Source organism: Rhipicephalus microplus, chromosome X (genome assembly GCF_043290135.1).
Source record: "Rhipicephalus microplus isolate Deutch F79 chromosome X, USDA_Rmic, whole genome shotgun sequence".
Classification (NCBI taxonomy): Eukaryota; Metazoa; Arthropoda; class Arachnida; order Ixodida; family Ixodidae; genus Rhipicephalus; species Rhipicephalus microplus.
This window is the reverse complement of record NC_134710.1, coordinates 420,577,399-420,597,116: the sequence shown is the minus strand read 5'-3', so window position 1 is coordinate 420,597,116 and position 19,718 is coordinate 420,577,399. Positions and strand designations below refer to the sequence as shown.

The following is a 19,718-nucleotide window of genomic DNA, read 5'->3' as shown; positions in this document are numbered from 1 at the left end:
CAGTGCTTTGGGATAAAGCTGAAAAAAATTTGGTAGACTCTCTCGAGTAAAATATTTGATAATTCAGATTTTGCTTATAAATGCCGTACTTAAAATTGCACATGCAACGTTCAGATGACATATTCAAAGATAACCATCATCAGTCAAAAGGAGCGCACTTCCACCAACGGCAGAAACCTCGTAAAATATGCTCGTGCCTATGAAAACAAGTCTTGTGTTATTACAAAAAAACATAGGTGTTTGTAGTGCAGTTTTTGTTCTTGTATGTTCATGTGTTTGCACGTTTAAACCTTCTATACATATAAATTGCACTTCGTGGTATTGTGTTCAGATATCATTCTATCCAGTATTTCAGGCCATTGACAACAATATGCTTATAATGATAATAATAATAATAATAATATTAATAATAATAATAATAATAATAATAATAATATAACTTTATTTTTATCAACAGAATAAGGGAGGCAGGGAAAAACAGCTGAGAAGTAGCTAGCTTGACTAGCTCCAGCTCCGACCGAAAATACACTTTGGTGATTTTACAGCAGTGCACTTTGACAGCCTAAGTTTACCAACAGGGTATATATTAACAAGAAAAGTGAAAAAAGTTAAAGAATAGAAAATATTATTATCAGCAACAACGCAGACAAAGACGTATTTACATGAAAATAAGTCTATCCCGAAGATATTGCACTTATTCAACTTGTAATGTAAAATTGAACACGGAAGTTGGGATAATCGGAGATTAAGGAGAAATAAACTGCAATACACTCCAAATCTCCTCAAGAAATGAACTTCGAAAAACTGCCTCTGAACTTCAAGAAAAATAACCTCATAAATCAAGGAGCTCTAGTTATCAGCCAATTGAAGCTATCTCCTGCATCACAACACACAGCTGACTCCTCGTCTACTGAAGTGATTAAGAACTGGGCGGAGTAAAGACACTTGAAGAGGCAACTTAGCCCTTCTTTTGTAAACCCTGCGTCAAGCGACAGCAAAAGTAAGCGGAACTATTCACAGCAGTGCTTGCTGGTGATATAATGCGTTTTTTTACAAAACCCGAGAAGTAGCCCAGCACCCATTTAACACTAGTCGAGGCGTTTCTTCATTTTCATTCAACATAGTTTGCGAGAATCTCGCTTTCTTGAACGTTATCAATGCAATGGTTTCAAGATATCTTGAGAATATTAGTAATTGCCAACAATTTTTAGTTACCAATACTGTCGATTTTAGTTCAAGTTGATGTATTTTGCCTTGAATGTGGTTTTCAGAGAGAACTGGCCCTATACTTTACATCACTCGACGTTTTTCTTTGCAGGTTTAGCTCTGCATATGTAATTTTTGATTGTAATGCTGTTCGAGAAAGTGCTCCCGCAATTCCACTTTACGTCAAACAAAAAGAAGGAATATGAAAGATGCATCACTAGCGAAGCTGTGTCTGCGTTATTTGAGGTCCCGATAAATGTACCACGTCCCACGGAGTTACTATTAGGAGGTAGTTGCTTGGCTCGCACACGGCGTCTCTAGAATGTTTTGCCTCTGCGTCATGGTCGTTCAGCATGGGTTGTCGCATGCGCTCGACATTTTTCTCAAGGTTCTGATCAGTGCTTGCCGCGTGTCACCACGTTCTAAACGCGCCTCCGCCATCATTTTTGTTTTATTGCGGTAGCATTATATGGGCACTTGAGGTGACTGACAGCACAAAAACACGCTTCGCGCCGTGAAGCGGTTGCGTCCACTTATGCCAGCTTTTTGAGCAGTTACGTCACATAAAATCTTGATGGATTCACTTGCTATCCTTATTTCGTGTAACGTCTTCATTTGTTTCTACTGCGTCGACTGGTTTGCCTGCCATGATTTGTTTTATTACGATAGCAATTACGTGAATACTTTCGGCAGATTTTTTCCGTCGCCGTCATGCTGCACATAATGTCTGAGGACGTAACACCGCTTCGCGTATCATATGATTTCCGCTTGTAAAAAAACATGAGTGCTGCAAACGAGTGCGTCTTAAGCTGAACTAAGTGCAGCCCGCCACCTCCGCCGTACGAAGGATGCATTCTGTAAGATCACTCCGTGTGCGAGGCCTGGCGTCAATGTCTGGTCAAGCAAAAAACAAAGAAAAATAAACGTTTTACTCTTCTTTATGTACCACTGTGAGGGGGGAGGGAAGCGGCGTCGTTTGAGCCGCAACAGCGAACTTTCGCCAAAAGAATGGTGTCGCGTGCTTTCTCGGTAGACATTGACGGACAGCTCGTGCATACCTGATGTGCTCTCATCGCTTTGTGTTAAGACGGCAGACAGTGCGAAAACCTCTTCGTTCACTGGAGCAGCCGCATTCTTACATCGGCGTTTCGTAGAGTTACACAATACCGGATCCGAAAGAGTTAGCTGCCAGCATTACTTCGTACAATATTCATTTTTTTCTGTTTTGGTTTGCTTTGGTAAACGACGTGTGTAATTTCAACCAGTGAATGCACGTACGCTAATTTTTCTGCACTCTGCAGTCATAAACAGCATCGCTGTAAATGGTGTTCCCAGAAGTCGCCACCACTTCCCTCTGTTTTCGTGAATGCGCAGGCGGTGTCGGCCTGGCGCGGCCGTCCCTTGGAGTACCCGGATGCGGACGACGAGCAGCGGCGGCAGCACGAAGAGGAAGAAGAGGAGCGTCTCCGTTGGCTGTCCCAGCTGCCTGCCGCTCGCCACCCCCAGGAGCAGAACCTCGAGGTGACGCTGGCGTCACAGCAACTGCAGCTGCGCGTGTGCCGACCCGTGCAGAGGGGAGAGCCGCTGCTCGCCTGGTTCTCCCGCGAGCTGGCCGACTTGCTCAGGCTGCCCGCCGCACCTCGCAACACCCCAAACGCACACGGTACATCTCCATAGTCACCTATAATAATAATTATTAATATTATTATTATTATAACTATTATTATTATTATTATTAAACATTTATTAATACATGCATATAAAGAACAAAAAAGCATTCCAGAGGGTATGACGGTCAATGTGAAAATCAACAAAGATAGATAGATAGATAGACAGATAGATAGATAGGTAGATGGATAACAGATAAATAGATGAATAAATAAATAGATAGATAGATTTCATATGAGCGGGTAGGCTGGCAGTTTCCAGCGAGAGGTGCATGACGTTACTCTATTCATTTGGCAGAAGAGATAAATATAGAACTTGAATATTGGGAGCTGGGCATTGAAGCAATTACAGCATTTGGCAGAAGAGATAAATATAGAACTTGAATATTGGGAGCTGGGCATTGAAGCAATTACAGCAAGATAACAGGAAGCACGGCAACAATAAAGGTGGCAACAAAGGAAAAAAAAGGGGGCTTTATTAACGGGAGGTCAAGCGACACACTGCCACATGACCACTCACGAACTTCATTGAACACTTTGTCTTTACGACAGTGGGGATGCAGGAAAGTTAGCAGGGAACAACTGGCTTGGTCGTGTCAGGAAGGACGAGTTGTTGAGTATCGGGCACCTTACTCAAAGGAGAAATTCTTTTTTGTAGTGGCTGAGCGGCACGAAAATTGTACGAGGTTTTATTGTAAAATTGCCTAAAGATACAGGCGATGAAATGTCCACATGTAAATGAAATATGCTGTGAAATATATATACCGTGAAATAGTAAAATATATTGTGTATATATACACTGTGAAATGAGTGAAATATACTGTATGTACTTTACGACATGATTTTTTGGTCGCCATTGAATCGCTTATTTGAAACATAGATAAGCTGTGTGAAATATGTCCACAAGGTCGAGTAAAGAGAGACTTGTATGCCCCCTGACGAGGCCTTAGCTTTAGACTTGTGTATCTGACAGCCAGGCGCAAAATATATGCAAAATTTTCAAGTGCAAAAACAATTAGAGTCCTCATTACACAGCCTATGCAGACAAGAATGAACATAAATATTACCAAAACACTAATATTGTGAAAAAAGGTTATATGAACACTAACTTCGTATACGAAATTCTAGATGAAGGTTTTGCCAAACTGATATGCATGGATTTCATCCATTGAATATGACGTAAAACGGTAATTTTTAGAAATTTATGATTAATGGCGGAAAAATATTATAGGTTAAAAGAAGACATGAAAGGTAAAATCATTTTTTGTTTGTGGCAAAGCATATATGGGCTTGCATTGGCTAGTTTAATTGAGGATGAGTACGCATTGCACAAATCAAATATTCGTTAATAAAAAACTTTAGTACCGTTGTTATTTATTGGTCTTTATCCTACCAGTGAAATAGCGCATAGGTCTATGTCACTTCTATGCATAAAGTTCACGAGATCTAACAGACAATGACATCGAGAAAAGTAAGGAGGTGCTGATAGCTGTAGTTATAAGAAAAACAGAAAGAAAGAACCGTAAACGAAAAGATAACTTGCAGCTGGCAGCATCCGAACCTGCGAACTTCAAATAACGCTTCCGATGGCCTATCAACTGAAGCACAGCGGCGGTCATCACCTCGTTGACTTTATACGCTATATTTGAGTGATTGAACATGCATCATGTATAAATATATACATATTTGTCGTTGGTTAGTTATCATTCATATTGTGATTAACAAAGGAAGAAGGCGTGTTCCTATTTTTTCTTCTTGTGTTCACGAAGCCATTCGTGTGTGAGAGGGCTGTTTTATAGATAGTGCGCAACTTTCACCGAAACAGGTAAAACGTGATCAATACCTCATAATGTGCTGTTGCGGACAATGCTTAAATAACATTTTTTTAGTGTGGCTATCTGTGCTACATGTATGAATATGCTTAGCATGGTTTACAATTTTGTCCTGCTGAAATAATTTATAACGACTGAAAGACAAATTCACATTGCTTTCCTTTCGAAACAACTGATTGTTTAGAAGAGTAAATGTTTTGGCCAGTTTGTGATGCATACTTGGTGAACAGAAGCGCAATAAATGGGACAAAATGAACTCATTGTTATTTGATAAATGGCTTTGTAGACGATATGCCCGCCATCCCAATTCGCTGAAGTTTTCTCTTACCAACAATTTTTGCAAGCGAGGATATTTTCGATGGCCGAGACATTGTTTTGGGAAGACCAAAATATTATTTGATGCTTGTATCGATACCGCAATATAGCTGATACAAACCAATGCCTAGGCCTGACAAGACCCGTCTACATTTAATACAAGCATGCATCTTCGAGCATGGCTTGGCCGGATGGAGTAATTTTGTAGTGAAAACATGAGCGCATTATAACAATAAAGAAAATGTAACAGAAAGTGAAGTACCTCGTGCTTCCTTCTCCGTTATTTCAGCCCAACTTGGCTATAGTTTAGGTATCTGCATGCCAACACGGCCCCACCAATGTCAATTCATATACCGTATGCACTCGACTAAGGGCCGCACTCGTGTAAGAGCCGCTCCCCCCAACTTGGCTTTCCGAATGTTGAAAAAAAAATAAAAGTTCTCCCCAGCAAACGGCAGCGTCGTTGCGTCACGCATACAGCGTATTTCGTGGGAGCAACCAGATGACCATTGATGTCCTGCGGCTTCGTCCCGTGGCGCTATCTATGAGTGTATGGCAAAAATAAGTATAGTTTTTTTTTTCATTCGTGGATCTTAAATCAAACCAAACTTTCACACTTGAGTAAAATCGTGCAAAAAAGAGTGATCCTTCCACAATTGTATACGGTGAACACAAACAAACTGAAATTTGACCCCCGCTGTGTTAAATACGTGCAAGCAGCCTCATACTTCACCCCATTCTCGTCATGGCAGCTCATACATATATCGGTGCACTTTTACAGGTGGTGAGAAATCCTACCGGTGTCCCCTCTGCAGCGATTCTTTCGCAAACCCGTACCCAGTGGTTTCGCACCTGATGTACCGCTGCCCCGCGAGGCACCATGCCGCGTCGATTGAGGTGCCACCTTCACCCCTTTCGCCCACGATGCCACGGCGGACAAGTGAGAGCGTGCCGGAGCCGGTCTCCAGCATTGATGCCAAACCACGTACGCCGCTTACGACTACTTCGCTGCCGGCCGCAAGGAAGGTCAAGGGCTTCGACATAGCTTCGCTCACCGACTGCTGCAGCGGCGAAGGAAGAGAAGGCAAGCACCCGGCGGCCAGCGTGAAAGACGCTAAATTGGCACTCGACAGGTACGTGTACCAGCCTTGCTCTTTCGCGTGCGCCTGCAACCAGCCACAATAACGATAAAAATGACTGCTTAGGTTTTACGTGCCAAAATCACAATATCACTATGAGAGACACATGCAGTAGTGGAGGACTTAGGATGTTTCGACCACCTGCGGTTTTTTAACATGCACCTAAACGTAAACATAAATACCTGTAGCACTTCGCCTCCATCGAGACGCGGTCGTTGCTGCCGGTGCTCGATCGCGTGACATTCTGGTGAGCAGTGAGGTGCCAAAACCACTAGACTACCGCGTTAGGCTCCTGCTACGAAACGAAGAGATGCGGGAGAGAGTAGTTGCCACGACAGAGCTTTCATATCACCAACCAGTAACGTCAAGATACCTCCTTCACACCGAGCGACTGCATTATAAATACAATCACGTTGATATCACCGATGGGCAAATGCGAGCACAATTGGTTCCATTTTCTGTGCGCAGCCTGTGTAGGTCCTGTGTATTTTCTGTGCACATTGTAATTGACCGGCCACTAGCCACTGAGGGCTTTTGACTTTTGACCACCTGGGTGCAAATATTTCTTGTTTTTTATGGTCTTTAGAAAAACAAATACAGTTTTTTTGATTGATTGATTGATTCACCTTCTGCTCAGGTGTGGATACGCAACAGGCATACAATTTGAAGTGTAGCCTACAGACATGTCACCTCTGCTATTCGATGTTCGGGAGACTGCGTTAGCTGGGGCTATCCCTTTTTTTCAGAGCCAAGCTTCCAGTGAAGTGACATTTCATGTTTTGTTCATAGACTCGTGCACTAATAGCTTAGCGGGTGAGGAGTCACACTGCTACGCTAGAGAATCTGCATTCGAATCCCGGCTATCCCGGTGACAGTGGCCGCATTTTGATAAGAGCTAATTGCGAAAACACCATTCTACAAAGATTAATGTGTACCGTAAAGAAACCTGAATTCTTGGAGGTATTTCGGAGTCACTCTTGTAGCGCCCCTTATCATCATATTAGTATTTTAGCTCTTCAAAGCTCAGCAATTATTAATAATTATCTTTGATTGATTGATTTGAGGGGTTTAACGTCCCAAAACCACCTTAGGAGTAGGAGCGACGCCGTAGTGGAGGGCTCCGGAAATTTTGACCACCTGGCGTTCTTTAACGTGCACCCAAATCTGAGCACACTGGCCTAAAACATTTCCGCCTCCATTAGAAATGCAGCCACCGCAGCCGAGATTCAATACCGCGACCTGCGGGTCAGCAGCCGAGTATCTTTGGCACTAGACCACTGCGGCGGGAGGCAGAATGGTGGAGGACAATGCAGTGTACATTGATTAAAATTCTTGGAGCAGTCGACTACGGCATGCCTCATAAGTCTATCGTTAATTGGACATGCACAACTTCGGGTATTGTCATAATACTAGTGGATACTCATTACAATCTACAAGGCGTTCAATATGACAAAGAAGCCATTTTGCTTGAAGTAGCATTCATCTATGCAACACACATTCAACAATCTGTAGAGCGCGAAAACGTAAAACAGATTGGCAACCTCGTCCTTCGGCTTCTCCACCGGCTTCAATGAAAATTTCTTCGCAGATAACTTCTCAAAATTTGCTGATAGTGTTACTTCGCTCCAGACAAGGGGCTGCTGCACATATGCATTCGAGCACAAAAAAAAAGCTAGTATCACCAACGTTGCTCTCATAGTTTGAATGCTGTTTTCTCATGAACAGGTTTACAACAGCTCGAGCAGAAGTCACGACGGCGTCGCCACAGGCGCATTCGCCGGCGGCGGCGTCCGATTATGGTGCGGCGGCTTGCGTTCCAGATGACCTGTCTTTCAAGCGGCCCTCCAAGAAGCGTGCCAGGTCGGACGACGACGCTGCCACAACGGCGCCGCCTTCAAGCGCCTTCAAGAAGGTCGACAAAACTGACAGGTAAAGTGGCGGCGAAAACGGTAATACACCCCTTTACTTTGCAGAGACAGTGGGCGAAAAGGCGCATATTCCTTAAAAATTAAACAGATGAGCGCACAGACGATGCCACCGGCCCAACACGTCACTATCTGGGTCATTGTTCAGGAAAGATACTTACAATACAATTGTTGTGAAAATTGAATTTCAGCCAATACCTAATCGGACACACTAATACCGAAGACAACTTGCTAGTCGGAAAGAGAATGTGAGAAACGGTTTCTAATACTGTTTGTCACTTTTTTGCTATTTAAATTTTTTGAATGCTGTTGTGTATTGCTATTTAGCGACTTCAATAGGGATCTTCTATTCAGGTCACTCAAAAAAGTTGCACCTCATCAGGTATGACCAGTAAACATTCCCTGCTCTAACTTTAGTCTATTGCGCCCAGGTCCCCACCTGGACTGTCCCCTGTGGCGGGAGGTTTTCCGTTTGCCTTCCCTTACGGCCTGCCCCCATCTAGCCCTCTTTGCGCCCAGTTCCCTCTGCTTCCCGTGTTCGGGCCACTCCTGGACCCCAAAGCAGAAGACGAATTCGAGAAGAACGCTTCGGCCACCGGCAACAACTCGTCGGCGGCATCAGCAGCTGCTGCCGCAGCAGCCGCCGCTACTGCGGCCGCGCGGCGGTTCCTTCCTGCCGCCGCCGCAGCAGCCGCAGCAGCCGCAGCGGCGCAGTACCCGGCTGCCGCTGTGCTGCCCTACCTTCCGCCATCGCTGGCAGCGCTGTCTCTTCCGTCTCAAAACTGGTGCGCTAAGTGCCAGACGAGCTTCCGCATGACAAGTGACCTGGTGTACCACATGCGCTCGCACCACAAGCGAGAACCGGACCCGGCCAAGAAACGGCGGGAGGACAAGCTGCGCTGCCACATTTGCCACGAAAGCTTCCGAGAGCGGCACCATCTGACTCGGCACATGACATCTCACCAGTGACGTGGCGATGAAGCGCGCCAGGCTTGTGTCACTGCACCAATGACCACCGCGTGAGTGCTGGTTTCCTCGAGCATTCCCTTGAAAGACGGTTTAACAAGAAGAGAGCATGGCTGGCCGTGCGTCGTTCACGACGTAGTTTCGTTGTTGGCACCGCGCGACGTCGCCATCATCGCGTGGGCATCAGTGCTCAGCACTATCGGTTGCACAGCTTTTCAGTGCCGGGAAATTCAGAGTGACAGCGCTACTATGGCTGATGCATAAGCCATTATCTGTCTTTCTTTCTTTTTGAAGAGTCCCATGGACGTCTACTCGAAGATGGTTTTGGACGTCTGTTCGTAATAGCTTGAAAAAAGTGCACGTTTTGAAAGCCGCAGTCATCAAAGCACGCCTTTTGTGGGACTGTTAGCTGCGTGTGACTTAAACCAAACGCCTTCATGGCACCACACCAGAGAAAGGTTTGAGCTGTCTGGTGGCTTGTTCCTATTGGTTTTCCTGGTATTGTCCTTGGAGATCTCGTTAGCGCCCAATAACCCTTGTTTTGTTGTTTCCTATGAACTCTCAAGAGAACTTCTGACTGTCTGCGCGAGATATGGCCAAGTCTAGTCATTTCATCGTTGTCCTGTGTGTTATTTTCGTGGTGTCAAAGATGTACTTGAAATGATTGCTCATGACATGAGCCGCGAGATTCCGGAAAGCAAATCAACTTGTTTCTCGCTGAAGCCGTCACGCCAGCGGAATTGCAGGCCCATGAGCATAACATAGACGGCGCTGAAGGTTCGCTATCATGGACTTTATGCCGTGGTTTTAAGAAGGACGGGATGTAAAAATCATTGAGTTCTCATATGTACAATTACCTTCTGGCGACCTTTTCTTATAAGAAGATGCTGAATATGACTTTCTCCTATTTATTGCATTACATTAAAACAAATGACACCGTATATATGTTTCTTTTTTCATATAAAAATAGCAGTAATAAAACAGCCTGTAAATACACTCTACAGACATGTCAATCAACAGCACTTATGGTAGAGAAGACATATGATAAAACACAAAAGTTTAGGTTGCTGCGAAATATATTTAGCCCATACGATTGCGTTTTCTTGATAAGTGGGAGGTTGCCGAGACAATAACAATTTCTTAGCTTTTTGTAATGAAGCACTAGTGAATTTTTGTTTCATGAATCAGCGTCTCATGTGTATTTCGTTATGAAAAGCTTACCAATTTTCAGTCATAACAGTGCTTTTCGAACATGATGTCATCAAGCAGCATAAAACTTAATAGAGGCACTAGTAAGTCACTGACAAAGGAGAAAATTATATGAAGCAACAGCTACATATAGTATATGTTCACGTGAAAAATAGCACGCTTGTGAAACTATTCGCGAGTACATTTAAGATTGTTCGTGATCACCCTTGAGAAATTGTCAAACTAAATGCTGTGCGCTTTTAGTTTTGTAACCACAGACAAGAATGTGCGTTATTTTGTTATACGGTTACTAGAATCGTTAAACGAGTGTTAGCCTGATTCAGGTTTTTTTGTGTCGTTATGTACGTGACAGTAGGAGCGGGCAGATTGGCGCTGTCAGGTCATTTCCAAAAGAGAAGCGTCATATACACCCACAATATATTTGTAACAGCTCACTGCAGTGTGCGTGTTTACATCTAGATGCCCAAAACTTTGCTTTGAAAGAAGTTCAGCGAACTGAAAGCGCGAGGTTAAACACAGACACAAAGCAAAGAGGAGGCACAGAGCATGAGCATGAGAGGAGGCATATAGCAAGAAGTGCCGGTAACTGAGTGCCCCAACGAAATAGCAACACAACTGCTGTTTTGCCTTCCTCGCTCTTTCTTATTGGTCATTTTTTTTGCGTTGTGTGTGTTTTTAGGTTTTAAACTGCAACCATTCGGTTGCAATGCTGTGCAATTCAAGCTTCTAGGAAAAACTAATGTCTGCTTTACACTTATGAAAAATGCAACTTTTTATGGGCATCTGATTTTTTAATCAGCGTAAGTCAAAAGTCTCACCTACTTTCTTTACAAACCTACAATGTATTTCAGCTGTCTAGTTATTTTGTTGTGAAGAGAGCATAGTTGTTGTTTTTGTTTTTCCTTCACCAGGCGCAGCCACCTTACATAACACTTCTACAAAGCATCTGCCGTAAACTACCGTAAGTCTTTTATAAAAAACAGAAAAGCTTGATGATACGTATCACATGTCAGAAGCACAGACACGGAAACTTTCTGGACATTGTTCATAATGTGAACAAAACTTTTCCGGCGTCGAGTTTCATAAAAAGCTCTCTGGTTACATAATGGTGTAGGGTGTACAGATTGCTTTTTTTGGAGGGGGGCCACGATTTTTGCCTCTACATCCCAAATGTCTGTTATTTCATTGCAAAGAAGCCATCTCGCATAGGATGATGTTTTGTTTCTACTGACGCTGAATGGAAAGTTGGAAAAAAAAGTAATCTAAGTCGGGTGTGAAAAAGCCTCGTGCACCACACATGCTGCTGAAGGGCTTAAACACGCGGCAAATGCTGGCTCCTTGAGTTGTAGTTTCCAGGAGTTCTGGTTTTCTAGTATAAATGAGTTATAGCATAACTTTGTGGTACTTTTGATGATGATTATTATGATGACGATGATAGTGTTTTCATGTTTGCGATGAAAACTTTTAATTTTTCTCAATTTCTGGTTTTTTAATCCTGAACTTGAATTTTAATCATGTCGGGGGTAAAGTGGAAGCTATAAGCCAGGAAAGTATACACTTTCCTGGCTTATTAAAAGGTACCTATTTCTGCCAGTAAGTAGTACTCTACGCAGCACATGATTAGGATAACAAGCAAATGGCGAGGCACGTAAGCCTAGAGTGGATGTCAGTGCTGTTGACGCATCCGGGCACCCACAAAGTGAGACAGATAGTCATAAATGCCATAACATTGATTGCTGAAATAAATCCTTACGCAATGCTTGTTATCTGCAAGAAAGTGGTAGGGGAGAGTGAACCAGATGTTTCAGGCTTTATGGCTGCTGCTATTTCCTCTGCAGTTTCGAGGAAAAGGGTCATGTGCTGCAGGGCGAGAATAAGTAGAAATGAATTATTCACATACGTTCACTCGCCTAATGTAACCACCATCAGTGAACATATTAATTAGTAGCATGTGAGAATTTCAAATGTATAGCGCTATGGAAAAAAGGCTTGCGAGCGTTCCTGCGTTCTCATCATGACGCAAACAGATACACACGCTTGCGAGAGGTGAGACCCATCGCAACATTATGAAATCAATGTCATACATTGTATGCTAAGTGGGGTAAACAGTATATACTAATTCCTGCTTGAGACTGCGCACAAGACAATATAATACTACTTACTGTATTATAATATCTCAGTGGCCACCAAATTTTGGTTCAGAAACAGATACGATGTAGGTGCCAGGAGTTTTTCAGCGGGTTCGGTGCCAAAACCACAAGAAAGTGCAAGTGTTTTGCAGACCATTGCAATATCGTGTGCACATCACACCTTCATGTATACACATATTATAATAGATATTGTGTTTCGACGTTTCACGTGCACAAACTCGGTGTCAGACTTGCGTACGGTGACGACAATGTCATGGTTTTGACGGAATAAATATCTCTGTTGTTGGAAAAGAAGCTGGCCTGCTTTCACAGATCATTGCATCATTTTCATCTTTTGTTCACGCTAAAGAAAATTAGTTCTAGTCATTTTAGCTTACTGTGTGAATGAATCAAATGTCAACAGCTTTACGCTGGACTGCTGTTGATTGGTTGATTGATATGCAGAATTTAACGTCCCAAAACCACCAAATGATTATAAGAGATGCCGTAGTGGAGGGCTCCAGAAATTTCGATCACCTGGGGTATTTAACGTGCAACCAAATCTGAACACATGGGCTTACAACATTTCCGCTTTAATCGGAAATGTAGCCGCAGCAGGCGGGATTCGATTCCGCAACCTGCGGGTGAGCAGCCGAGTAGCTTAGCCACTTCACCACCGCGGCGGTGCACTGGACGGCTGTAATTACGTTTCTGGGGGGGGGGGGGCAAATGAGACCGCATACTGATTTGAAGATCCGATGATAGATGGTTGCATAGAGGTGCTCTACAGCAGTCACTTCATTCAGTGAACATGGCAGATTTTCAGTCGCACAGAGCGACAGCACCGCTGAAACGGATCTTTTCAGAAACCGAGCCGTAGTCATCGCAGAGCAAACTTCAAGTCTCCGATTTACGCTGGTTGGCTGTGAGATGTCATGCACGGGTATGGATTTAAGTGCAACACCTACAAGGGTTTATCACAGTGTACTACTAATTTCAACGCACTCGTCCTATCTTTGTGGGGATCATATTTTTGAAAGTTAATAACACTATTCCTGTTAAGCTTGCCTTCAGGAAGGAGTCGTTTAGAGCTCCGATTCATTATAGCGGATGGCAAGTTGAGAAGCGTCCGCTAGCGGAAATCGATGTTGAGGTAAAAGGAGGTGGTCGAACTCTGTAACATCCTCTGTGGAGAGGTTTGTCACGCCCCCTTTCGGTCGCATTCCTTAGCAGATCCGGCAAAAAATTTACTTTAGACATGTAATATAACGCTTGAATAAACCTTGCACAAGTAACTTCAAAACTCTGGTAACATTCCTTTTAGATACCTCCCTCGAAGTGCACAGCCAGTCCGACTTGACTTTCACCCTGAGGTTAAAGCTAGAGCGCTAAGTTAATGCAGAAGAGGACCCAGAAGAAGGGGCATGGTACACAGAAGTGCTGCGCTTCGGTTTGTCGTGTATTTTCTTCGTGGGACGTCTCCTCTGTTTGCGCAATAACGTAAACCTCGGTGTTATCTATCAACTGTCTCTAACAAATTTTTATTGACTACCGTCCACCGCCTATGGAGAACAAGTGCTACCCAGATTGGACGCACAAAATTTACGTGATGCGCCACCCTGGCGAGCTGGCTGAGAAGTAGCTAGCAGTAGACACCTGTCGCGAGGTGTACGAGTATACGTTTGATCGTGCCCTTATACACCTGGCGCACGCTGAGACACCTTGTGAAGGTCACACAATATTGCCACCGGTTTTGTTCGACGTGCGCCAGGTTGTTAGGTAGGTGTTTTGGGACGTGCAAGACCAGCGAAGATTGGGTCACTTCGCTGAAAACTGCAACGCTGCGGGAAAGACGTGATGCCACTGAATATTCTCCGCAATGGTTTCAGCAATGTGGTGTGCCTGGTCGGATACCAACGCGACACTTCTTGAAAGGACGGGAATTGTCCGATGGGAAGTACGTGTATGACGTGGAAGAAACAATTTTTCGCAGAGAGTGATTGTGACTATTTGGCGAAGTACCACGCATTGTACTACGTAAACTTACAGGTAAGTGCGTTCAAACCGCGCATCCGAAGCTCGACATCGTATGAAGTGTGCTCGTTATGCGCCCACTTTGAAGTAAAATTAGTGTCTCGGACAGCACTGAGGTAGCATTCGGCCCAATTACAGCTGTTTCCACCAACCACAATAAATTTACGTGGTCAGTAGTCACATTTTTGCACTATAATACAGCAGCTGTTTCGCCACTCGGTTTCTTTTATGATGTATTCAGCGGCAAGCATGAATCCAAAAAATCTTCATCACTGTGTTTTAAAAAGAAAGAGGTTTTGACGTTGACAGTGAATTTTGAAATAAATGTCCAAGGCGACGTGCAGATAAAAGGCCAGTGTGAAGTGGAGATTAGTAGTGTTACCAGAAATGCAAATATGTCGCAGCGGTCGGGCTTTAGTGAAGTCGTCTCGCCATAGCCTGCAGACCACTCGCAAGCTTACGGTCGGCCGTCGTCTCCGTCATAGAGTTGATTTTTTTTAAATGCCACTGAAGAACCTGATGGTAATTGACTTTGTGATGGTTCCGTGTTTACATTAAGTGTGTGATCAGCAATAGAACATGGGTAGATTATCACTATGTTTTTGGCAACCATTGCTTTGTAACCACTCTGGAGCTGTGCTCGTGACAGTAAGAGATAATGCCATATTTATTCGAATGTGGTGAGAGTTTTTTTAAATTTTTACAACTAAATTTACTTTCGAATTCCAAATCCTGAAACTCTATGTTTCTCTTCTTGGGCATGATGAAATGTCATCCCTCGTTTTTGTATCGGGGTCGTGTTACAATGAAATAAATAAGGTGGTGGTAATACATAGCGTGATGCTCGATACCCAAGTTTTCACGCGCTTTATAATTTTCAAGGCAAGTTTTCAATAAAAGACGGGATGTTTGCCTGAATGCTATCCCATGTGCTTTGAAGAAAGCGATGCAGGAGATAATCAACCGTAAGCTCTTGATTACTTTTTACTGTTGAGAAACACCTCTTTTTTGTTGTGGAATTTTTAATACAACAATAACAATGGTCACAATGCTTTTTTTCTCGTTTGATCATTGTACATGGCGGTAAGCTTCAAGTTAGCAGTAGTTTGTTTGCATGAACACGTCTTTCTATTTTACGCCCGAATGCTCTCGGTCAGGCCCAACAGAGCTGTGCTTCATGCCTGCGAAAACTCCAGCGTTTGTCCCCCAGACCAGGAGAAGTAAAAAAACTGCGCGTCTTACATAGTTCTATTATTATTTCCCCCATTTCACAATGCTTCGATACACCTGGGCAAAAGGTGAAAGCTTATTTGTGCTGCAGTATATTCAAGAAAGGCGCACAAACCAGATAAAGCTCGATAAGTGTTCATAATTCAGAGCCGCTGCCTTTTCACGATAATCTCTTAGGGTTTTCCTAAAGCTGCAAGTGGTTATAGTGGTCTTTTAGTGTTTGTGTCTGTGCGTGCGCAGGTGAGTGTGTGTATTCCATGTTTCATTGACCATTATATTTTTCGCAAAGCACAAATATCAAGCAGGCAGAGCGCGCTTTACAGGAAAGCCAATTGAAATGAAGGGCAAGTTGAACAAATTGGCTGGATTCACAGGTCCAAACTTTGACGTGAAATCACTTTTTACTAGAGTACAAGAAAACCTGGCAGTGAATGGGTCCAAGAACTCATTCAATATGGTGAAAATCTAGCGCAAAGATTGTCAGCCGACGTACAGGACCTAGTTTGTATCTTACAGTTCTGTTTGTCAAATAAACATTTCACTTTCAAAACTAAGCTGCATAAACAGAGCTATAATGCGGGTAGGGGTGCATATATATCAGTGACCGCTGCTAATTTGATTATGAAAGAGATAAAAGGTCAAGCCCTCTCCTGGTGCAGCCCAGCTGAAGGGGTTCTTTTTTTTTTGCAATGTTACAATTTTCTGCATCATTCACTGAGAGGCACTTTGGGCGTTCATTTCACACCTGAACAGCACGGAAGCAGCAATTTGATCCATGATCAAAGAATAAATCGAAGGCAAGCTCTCATTCTTCTATATGCTTATTGGAAGGAAAGGTCCCACTTTATCGTATGTCGAGTTTGAGAAATGACCCACACAGTACGTTACTTGCTTTTCATTAGCATGAAGCCGGCTTCTCACAAAAGAGAAGTCGCTTCTACGCTTCCACGACGCGTGCAGAAACTCCGCACAAGAAAAGAAGACTACGCAGCCAACGTAGGCTTGGTGCTGCGAGATTTTCGTCCTTTAGCTGTAAGAACTCCTTCTTGGACGCTGTTAAACGACAACTGACCTGCCAGCAATTGCCCTGTACTGCATCTAGTAAAAAGCGCGTGCGAATATTGCATATTACCTGCGTAAGCGAAACCCCTATTAGTGTTGTGCGTTTCTACAACGTCCAGGAGGCACATGTTCCGAACCAGAAACTGCGACAATCATTGGCAAACGGGAAGGACAGATGAACCAATAAGACGTTACCCGGTGTGGTGCAGGCTGTTGCATGCGTCGATTGTCGTGATGTGCAAATCGGTGAAACTGGTGACTTTGAACGGCGTATGAAGCGGCAAAATTAGGATGCGAAGAAAGGAAATGTGAAATCCAGTGTCTTGGTTGAGCAAACGTCAGGTTGAAATCAACTGAGGTTGAGGCTCATGTTCTTGCAAAAGAAAAAAAGATGTCATGGCGTCTTTATTTTGAGTCGCTCGTGATGCAAACAACTCCGCACACTCCTAGCAGGAACGATGGTAATCTGCTGTCAGTGTACACCCTGTCTGCGTGATATACGCATACGTACATAAGGCGGACTGCTTGACACATGTTTTCATTTCACTTCTGAAGAAAGTTCCCGCGTGGGATCTGTGTTTTCAATTTTTTTACTTTGATTGACGCTGTATCTCTGGGTTTTTTGTCTTAAACCAGATCCACACTTACAGTAAGAGACGAGTGTCAACAAAATATTTTCTTAAACCCTAGAAGAGGCCCGATCAAGGCCTCTTCTTTCGCGGTGACTGTTCCTGAAAACATGTGGCGTCTATTCTAAGGTGGCTGCTTCTCTAAACGGGCGTTAGCTATAAAACTAATCTTAGCTTGACAGCCGCTTTTCACTATGAACTGTTTCACCCACCCCTGGTGGTTTCTGTGGGAAGATGTGTGTTTTTACTACTGATCCCAATAAGAATTGTTTCGCCTCATTTTTTGGCGGGGCACCCTAATGGTACAAAATGTTGGTATACCAAATAACGAATTCTTGTTGGGTGAGTTGATGATTTCATGGCATGGTGATATAAAGAACAAGTAAATCTTGGAGGCAGAGAAGTATTATGAACAACTGATAATTTAGTGCAAAGATTGCAATGAAATATGAACACAATATTGTGCCGGCAAAAATCAGCACGCCAAGTTTGGGAGGCGTACCATAAATAAAAAAGGTACTAACTGTGTTAGTGACACATCCATCTGCTAGTGCAATACATATATTAGTTTTTTTATATCACACGCCACTAAACTGATAAGTGGTGTCACCTTCATATGTGCTCGCAGTGTTGGCGCACAACTGTTCTTGTATAATATTGCAACCTTTGCAATAAACCCGTTTTAATAGTGCCTGTCTGTCTCTCACGTGTGTTTGTCTTTTTAGTGTTAAATCACCATGTCGTGTATTTTCTGCGCAGCGTAGTTGGCAAGCCAGGCATGTTCCAGTTACACATTAACCCTACCAAATGACCTATAATGTCCTTTAGAAAAAAGTAGCGCAACGGGAGAGGAGCAATAAAAAACGAGTTTTGCATTTGAGAGACACAGGCTTAACATCACGCGGGTCTCTTTGTTCGTGTACGTAGCATGCGCAGCTGCTGACTGCATTATCAAAGGGGTGCGTTCTTATTCTTTTAAGCTCACAAAGAGATCGTTATTTCATATTTTATTGCGACCATTGTAAAAAAGGAGGAGCATGAATTAGATGAAAAGGGTGTTCCGGAGCCCTTTTGCTTTAAAGTCCTTTCAATGAAGTTCTTCTACAATGTGAAGACTGAAGATCAACCAAACTGCTTTGCAAGGTCTGGTGCTGCGACAAAGGGGTTGACGATGTCTTTCGTTAAAAAGCGCGTCAAGGCGTTGCCCTGAGCCTGGGTGGTGCCATAAGTGGCTGGCATATTAAACCTGCGCGGCACCTTCAAGGGAGCTCCACCACAGTGGTCTAGTGGCTAAGGTACTCAGCTGCTGACCCGTAGATCGCGGGATCAAATCCTGGCTGCAGCGGCTGCATTTTCAATGGAGGCGGGAATGTTGTAGGCCCGTGTGCTCAGATGTGGGTGCCAGTTAAAGAACCCCAGGTGGTCAAAACTTCCGGAGCCCTCCTCTATAGCGTCTCTCATTTTCATATCGTGGTTTGGTACGTTAAACCACACAAATATTCATCATCACTAGAGACCGGATTATAAGCAAATGCATATTTTGTTCTTTGCTTTTCTATCATGCAATTTCGATATATGAGCATGAGTTATAGCTTAAGAAGTGCTTTTATGGTGTTTTTATAGTGCCTATAAGTGCCTATTTTGATTGTTTCTGCCTAAATGCATATAAATGCGTATTTTCAAAATGAGAGCATCTATGAGCGCTCTTCAAACCCAAATTTCGTTTTGGAGCCAGGTGTCAAACCGTTATTATTGTAAAAAAGATAACATTGATATTTCCGAACACTATAAGATTCAACGAAGACAAAGCTGACATGCTGCGAGCGATTGGAGGATGAGCATAACGATTGTAAAAGACGCCGTTCCTGCAGTTCTAAGTGGAAGCATGTCTCAGGCTCTGCAGGGGAAGGAGGAGAGTGAAATAAAGATGCGGTAAGAAAATTAAAGTCACGTCTATGGTTGAGGACGCGGCGACCGCCTTCTACAGACAGCTGTACAGTAACCTCAAGGAACTGAAGAACCGCCCTGAAAACCTCATTGTTGCAGTGGAAAAAGAAGTACAGGTTTTTCTGGGTAGCCGCGGATAGCTGGAGAACGAATGGAAAACCATGGAGGGCCACTCATGGTATGCTACTGTTGATTCAGTGGTGGCGAAGGTCACTAAAATTTTATGCTTTGTACAGCGAAGCCTGAGACAGGCGCTGGCACGTTTACAGTCATTGGTGTATTAAGCATACATTCACCCTATGCCTGAATACGCTTGTGCCATGTGAGATACTTTGGCATATGTCTTTAAGTGACAAAGATGAAAAAAACAGGACGGGGCTTCAAGGTTTGTTCTAAGCCATTACTCAAAAGGATAAGGTTAAGATCAA

General features: G+C 43.5%; 1 protein-coding gene across 1 annotated transcript in view; it reads left to right on the top strand.

The window, feature by feature from the left end:
- LOC119161858 (uncharacterized) overlaps positions 1-9,426 on the top strand; it is a 159,736-nt gene extending 150,310 nt beyond the window's left edge. The window contains exons 3-6 of the mRNA XM_075880334.1: positions 2,581-2,869; positions 5,802-6,153; positions 7,885-8,088; positions 8,516-9,426. Of these exons, the coding sequence (XP_075736449.1) occupies positions 2,581-2,869; positions 5,802-6,153; positions 7,885-8,088; positions 8,516-9,053 (1,383 nt within the window). The 3' untranslated portion in view covers positions 9,054-9,426. The remainder of the gene's footprint in view (positions 1-2,580; positions 2,870-5,801; positions 6,154-7,884; positions 8,089-8,515) is intronic.
- Positions 9,427-19,718: the final 10,292 nt, after the last annotated feature.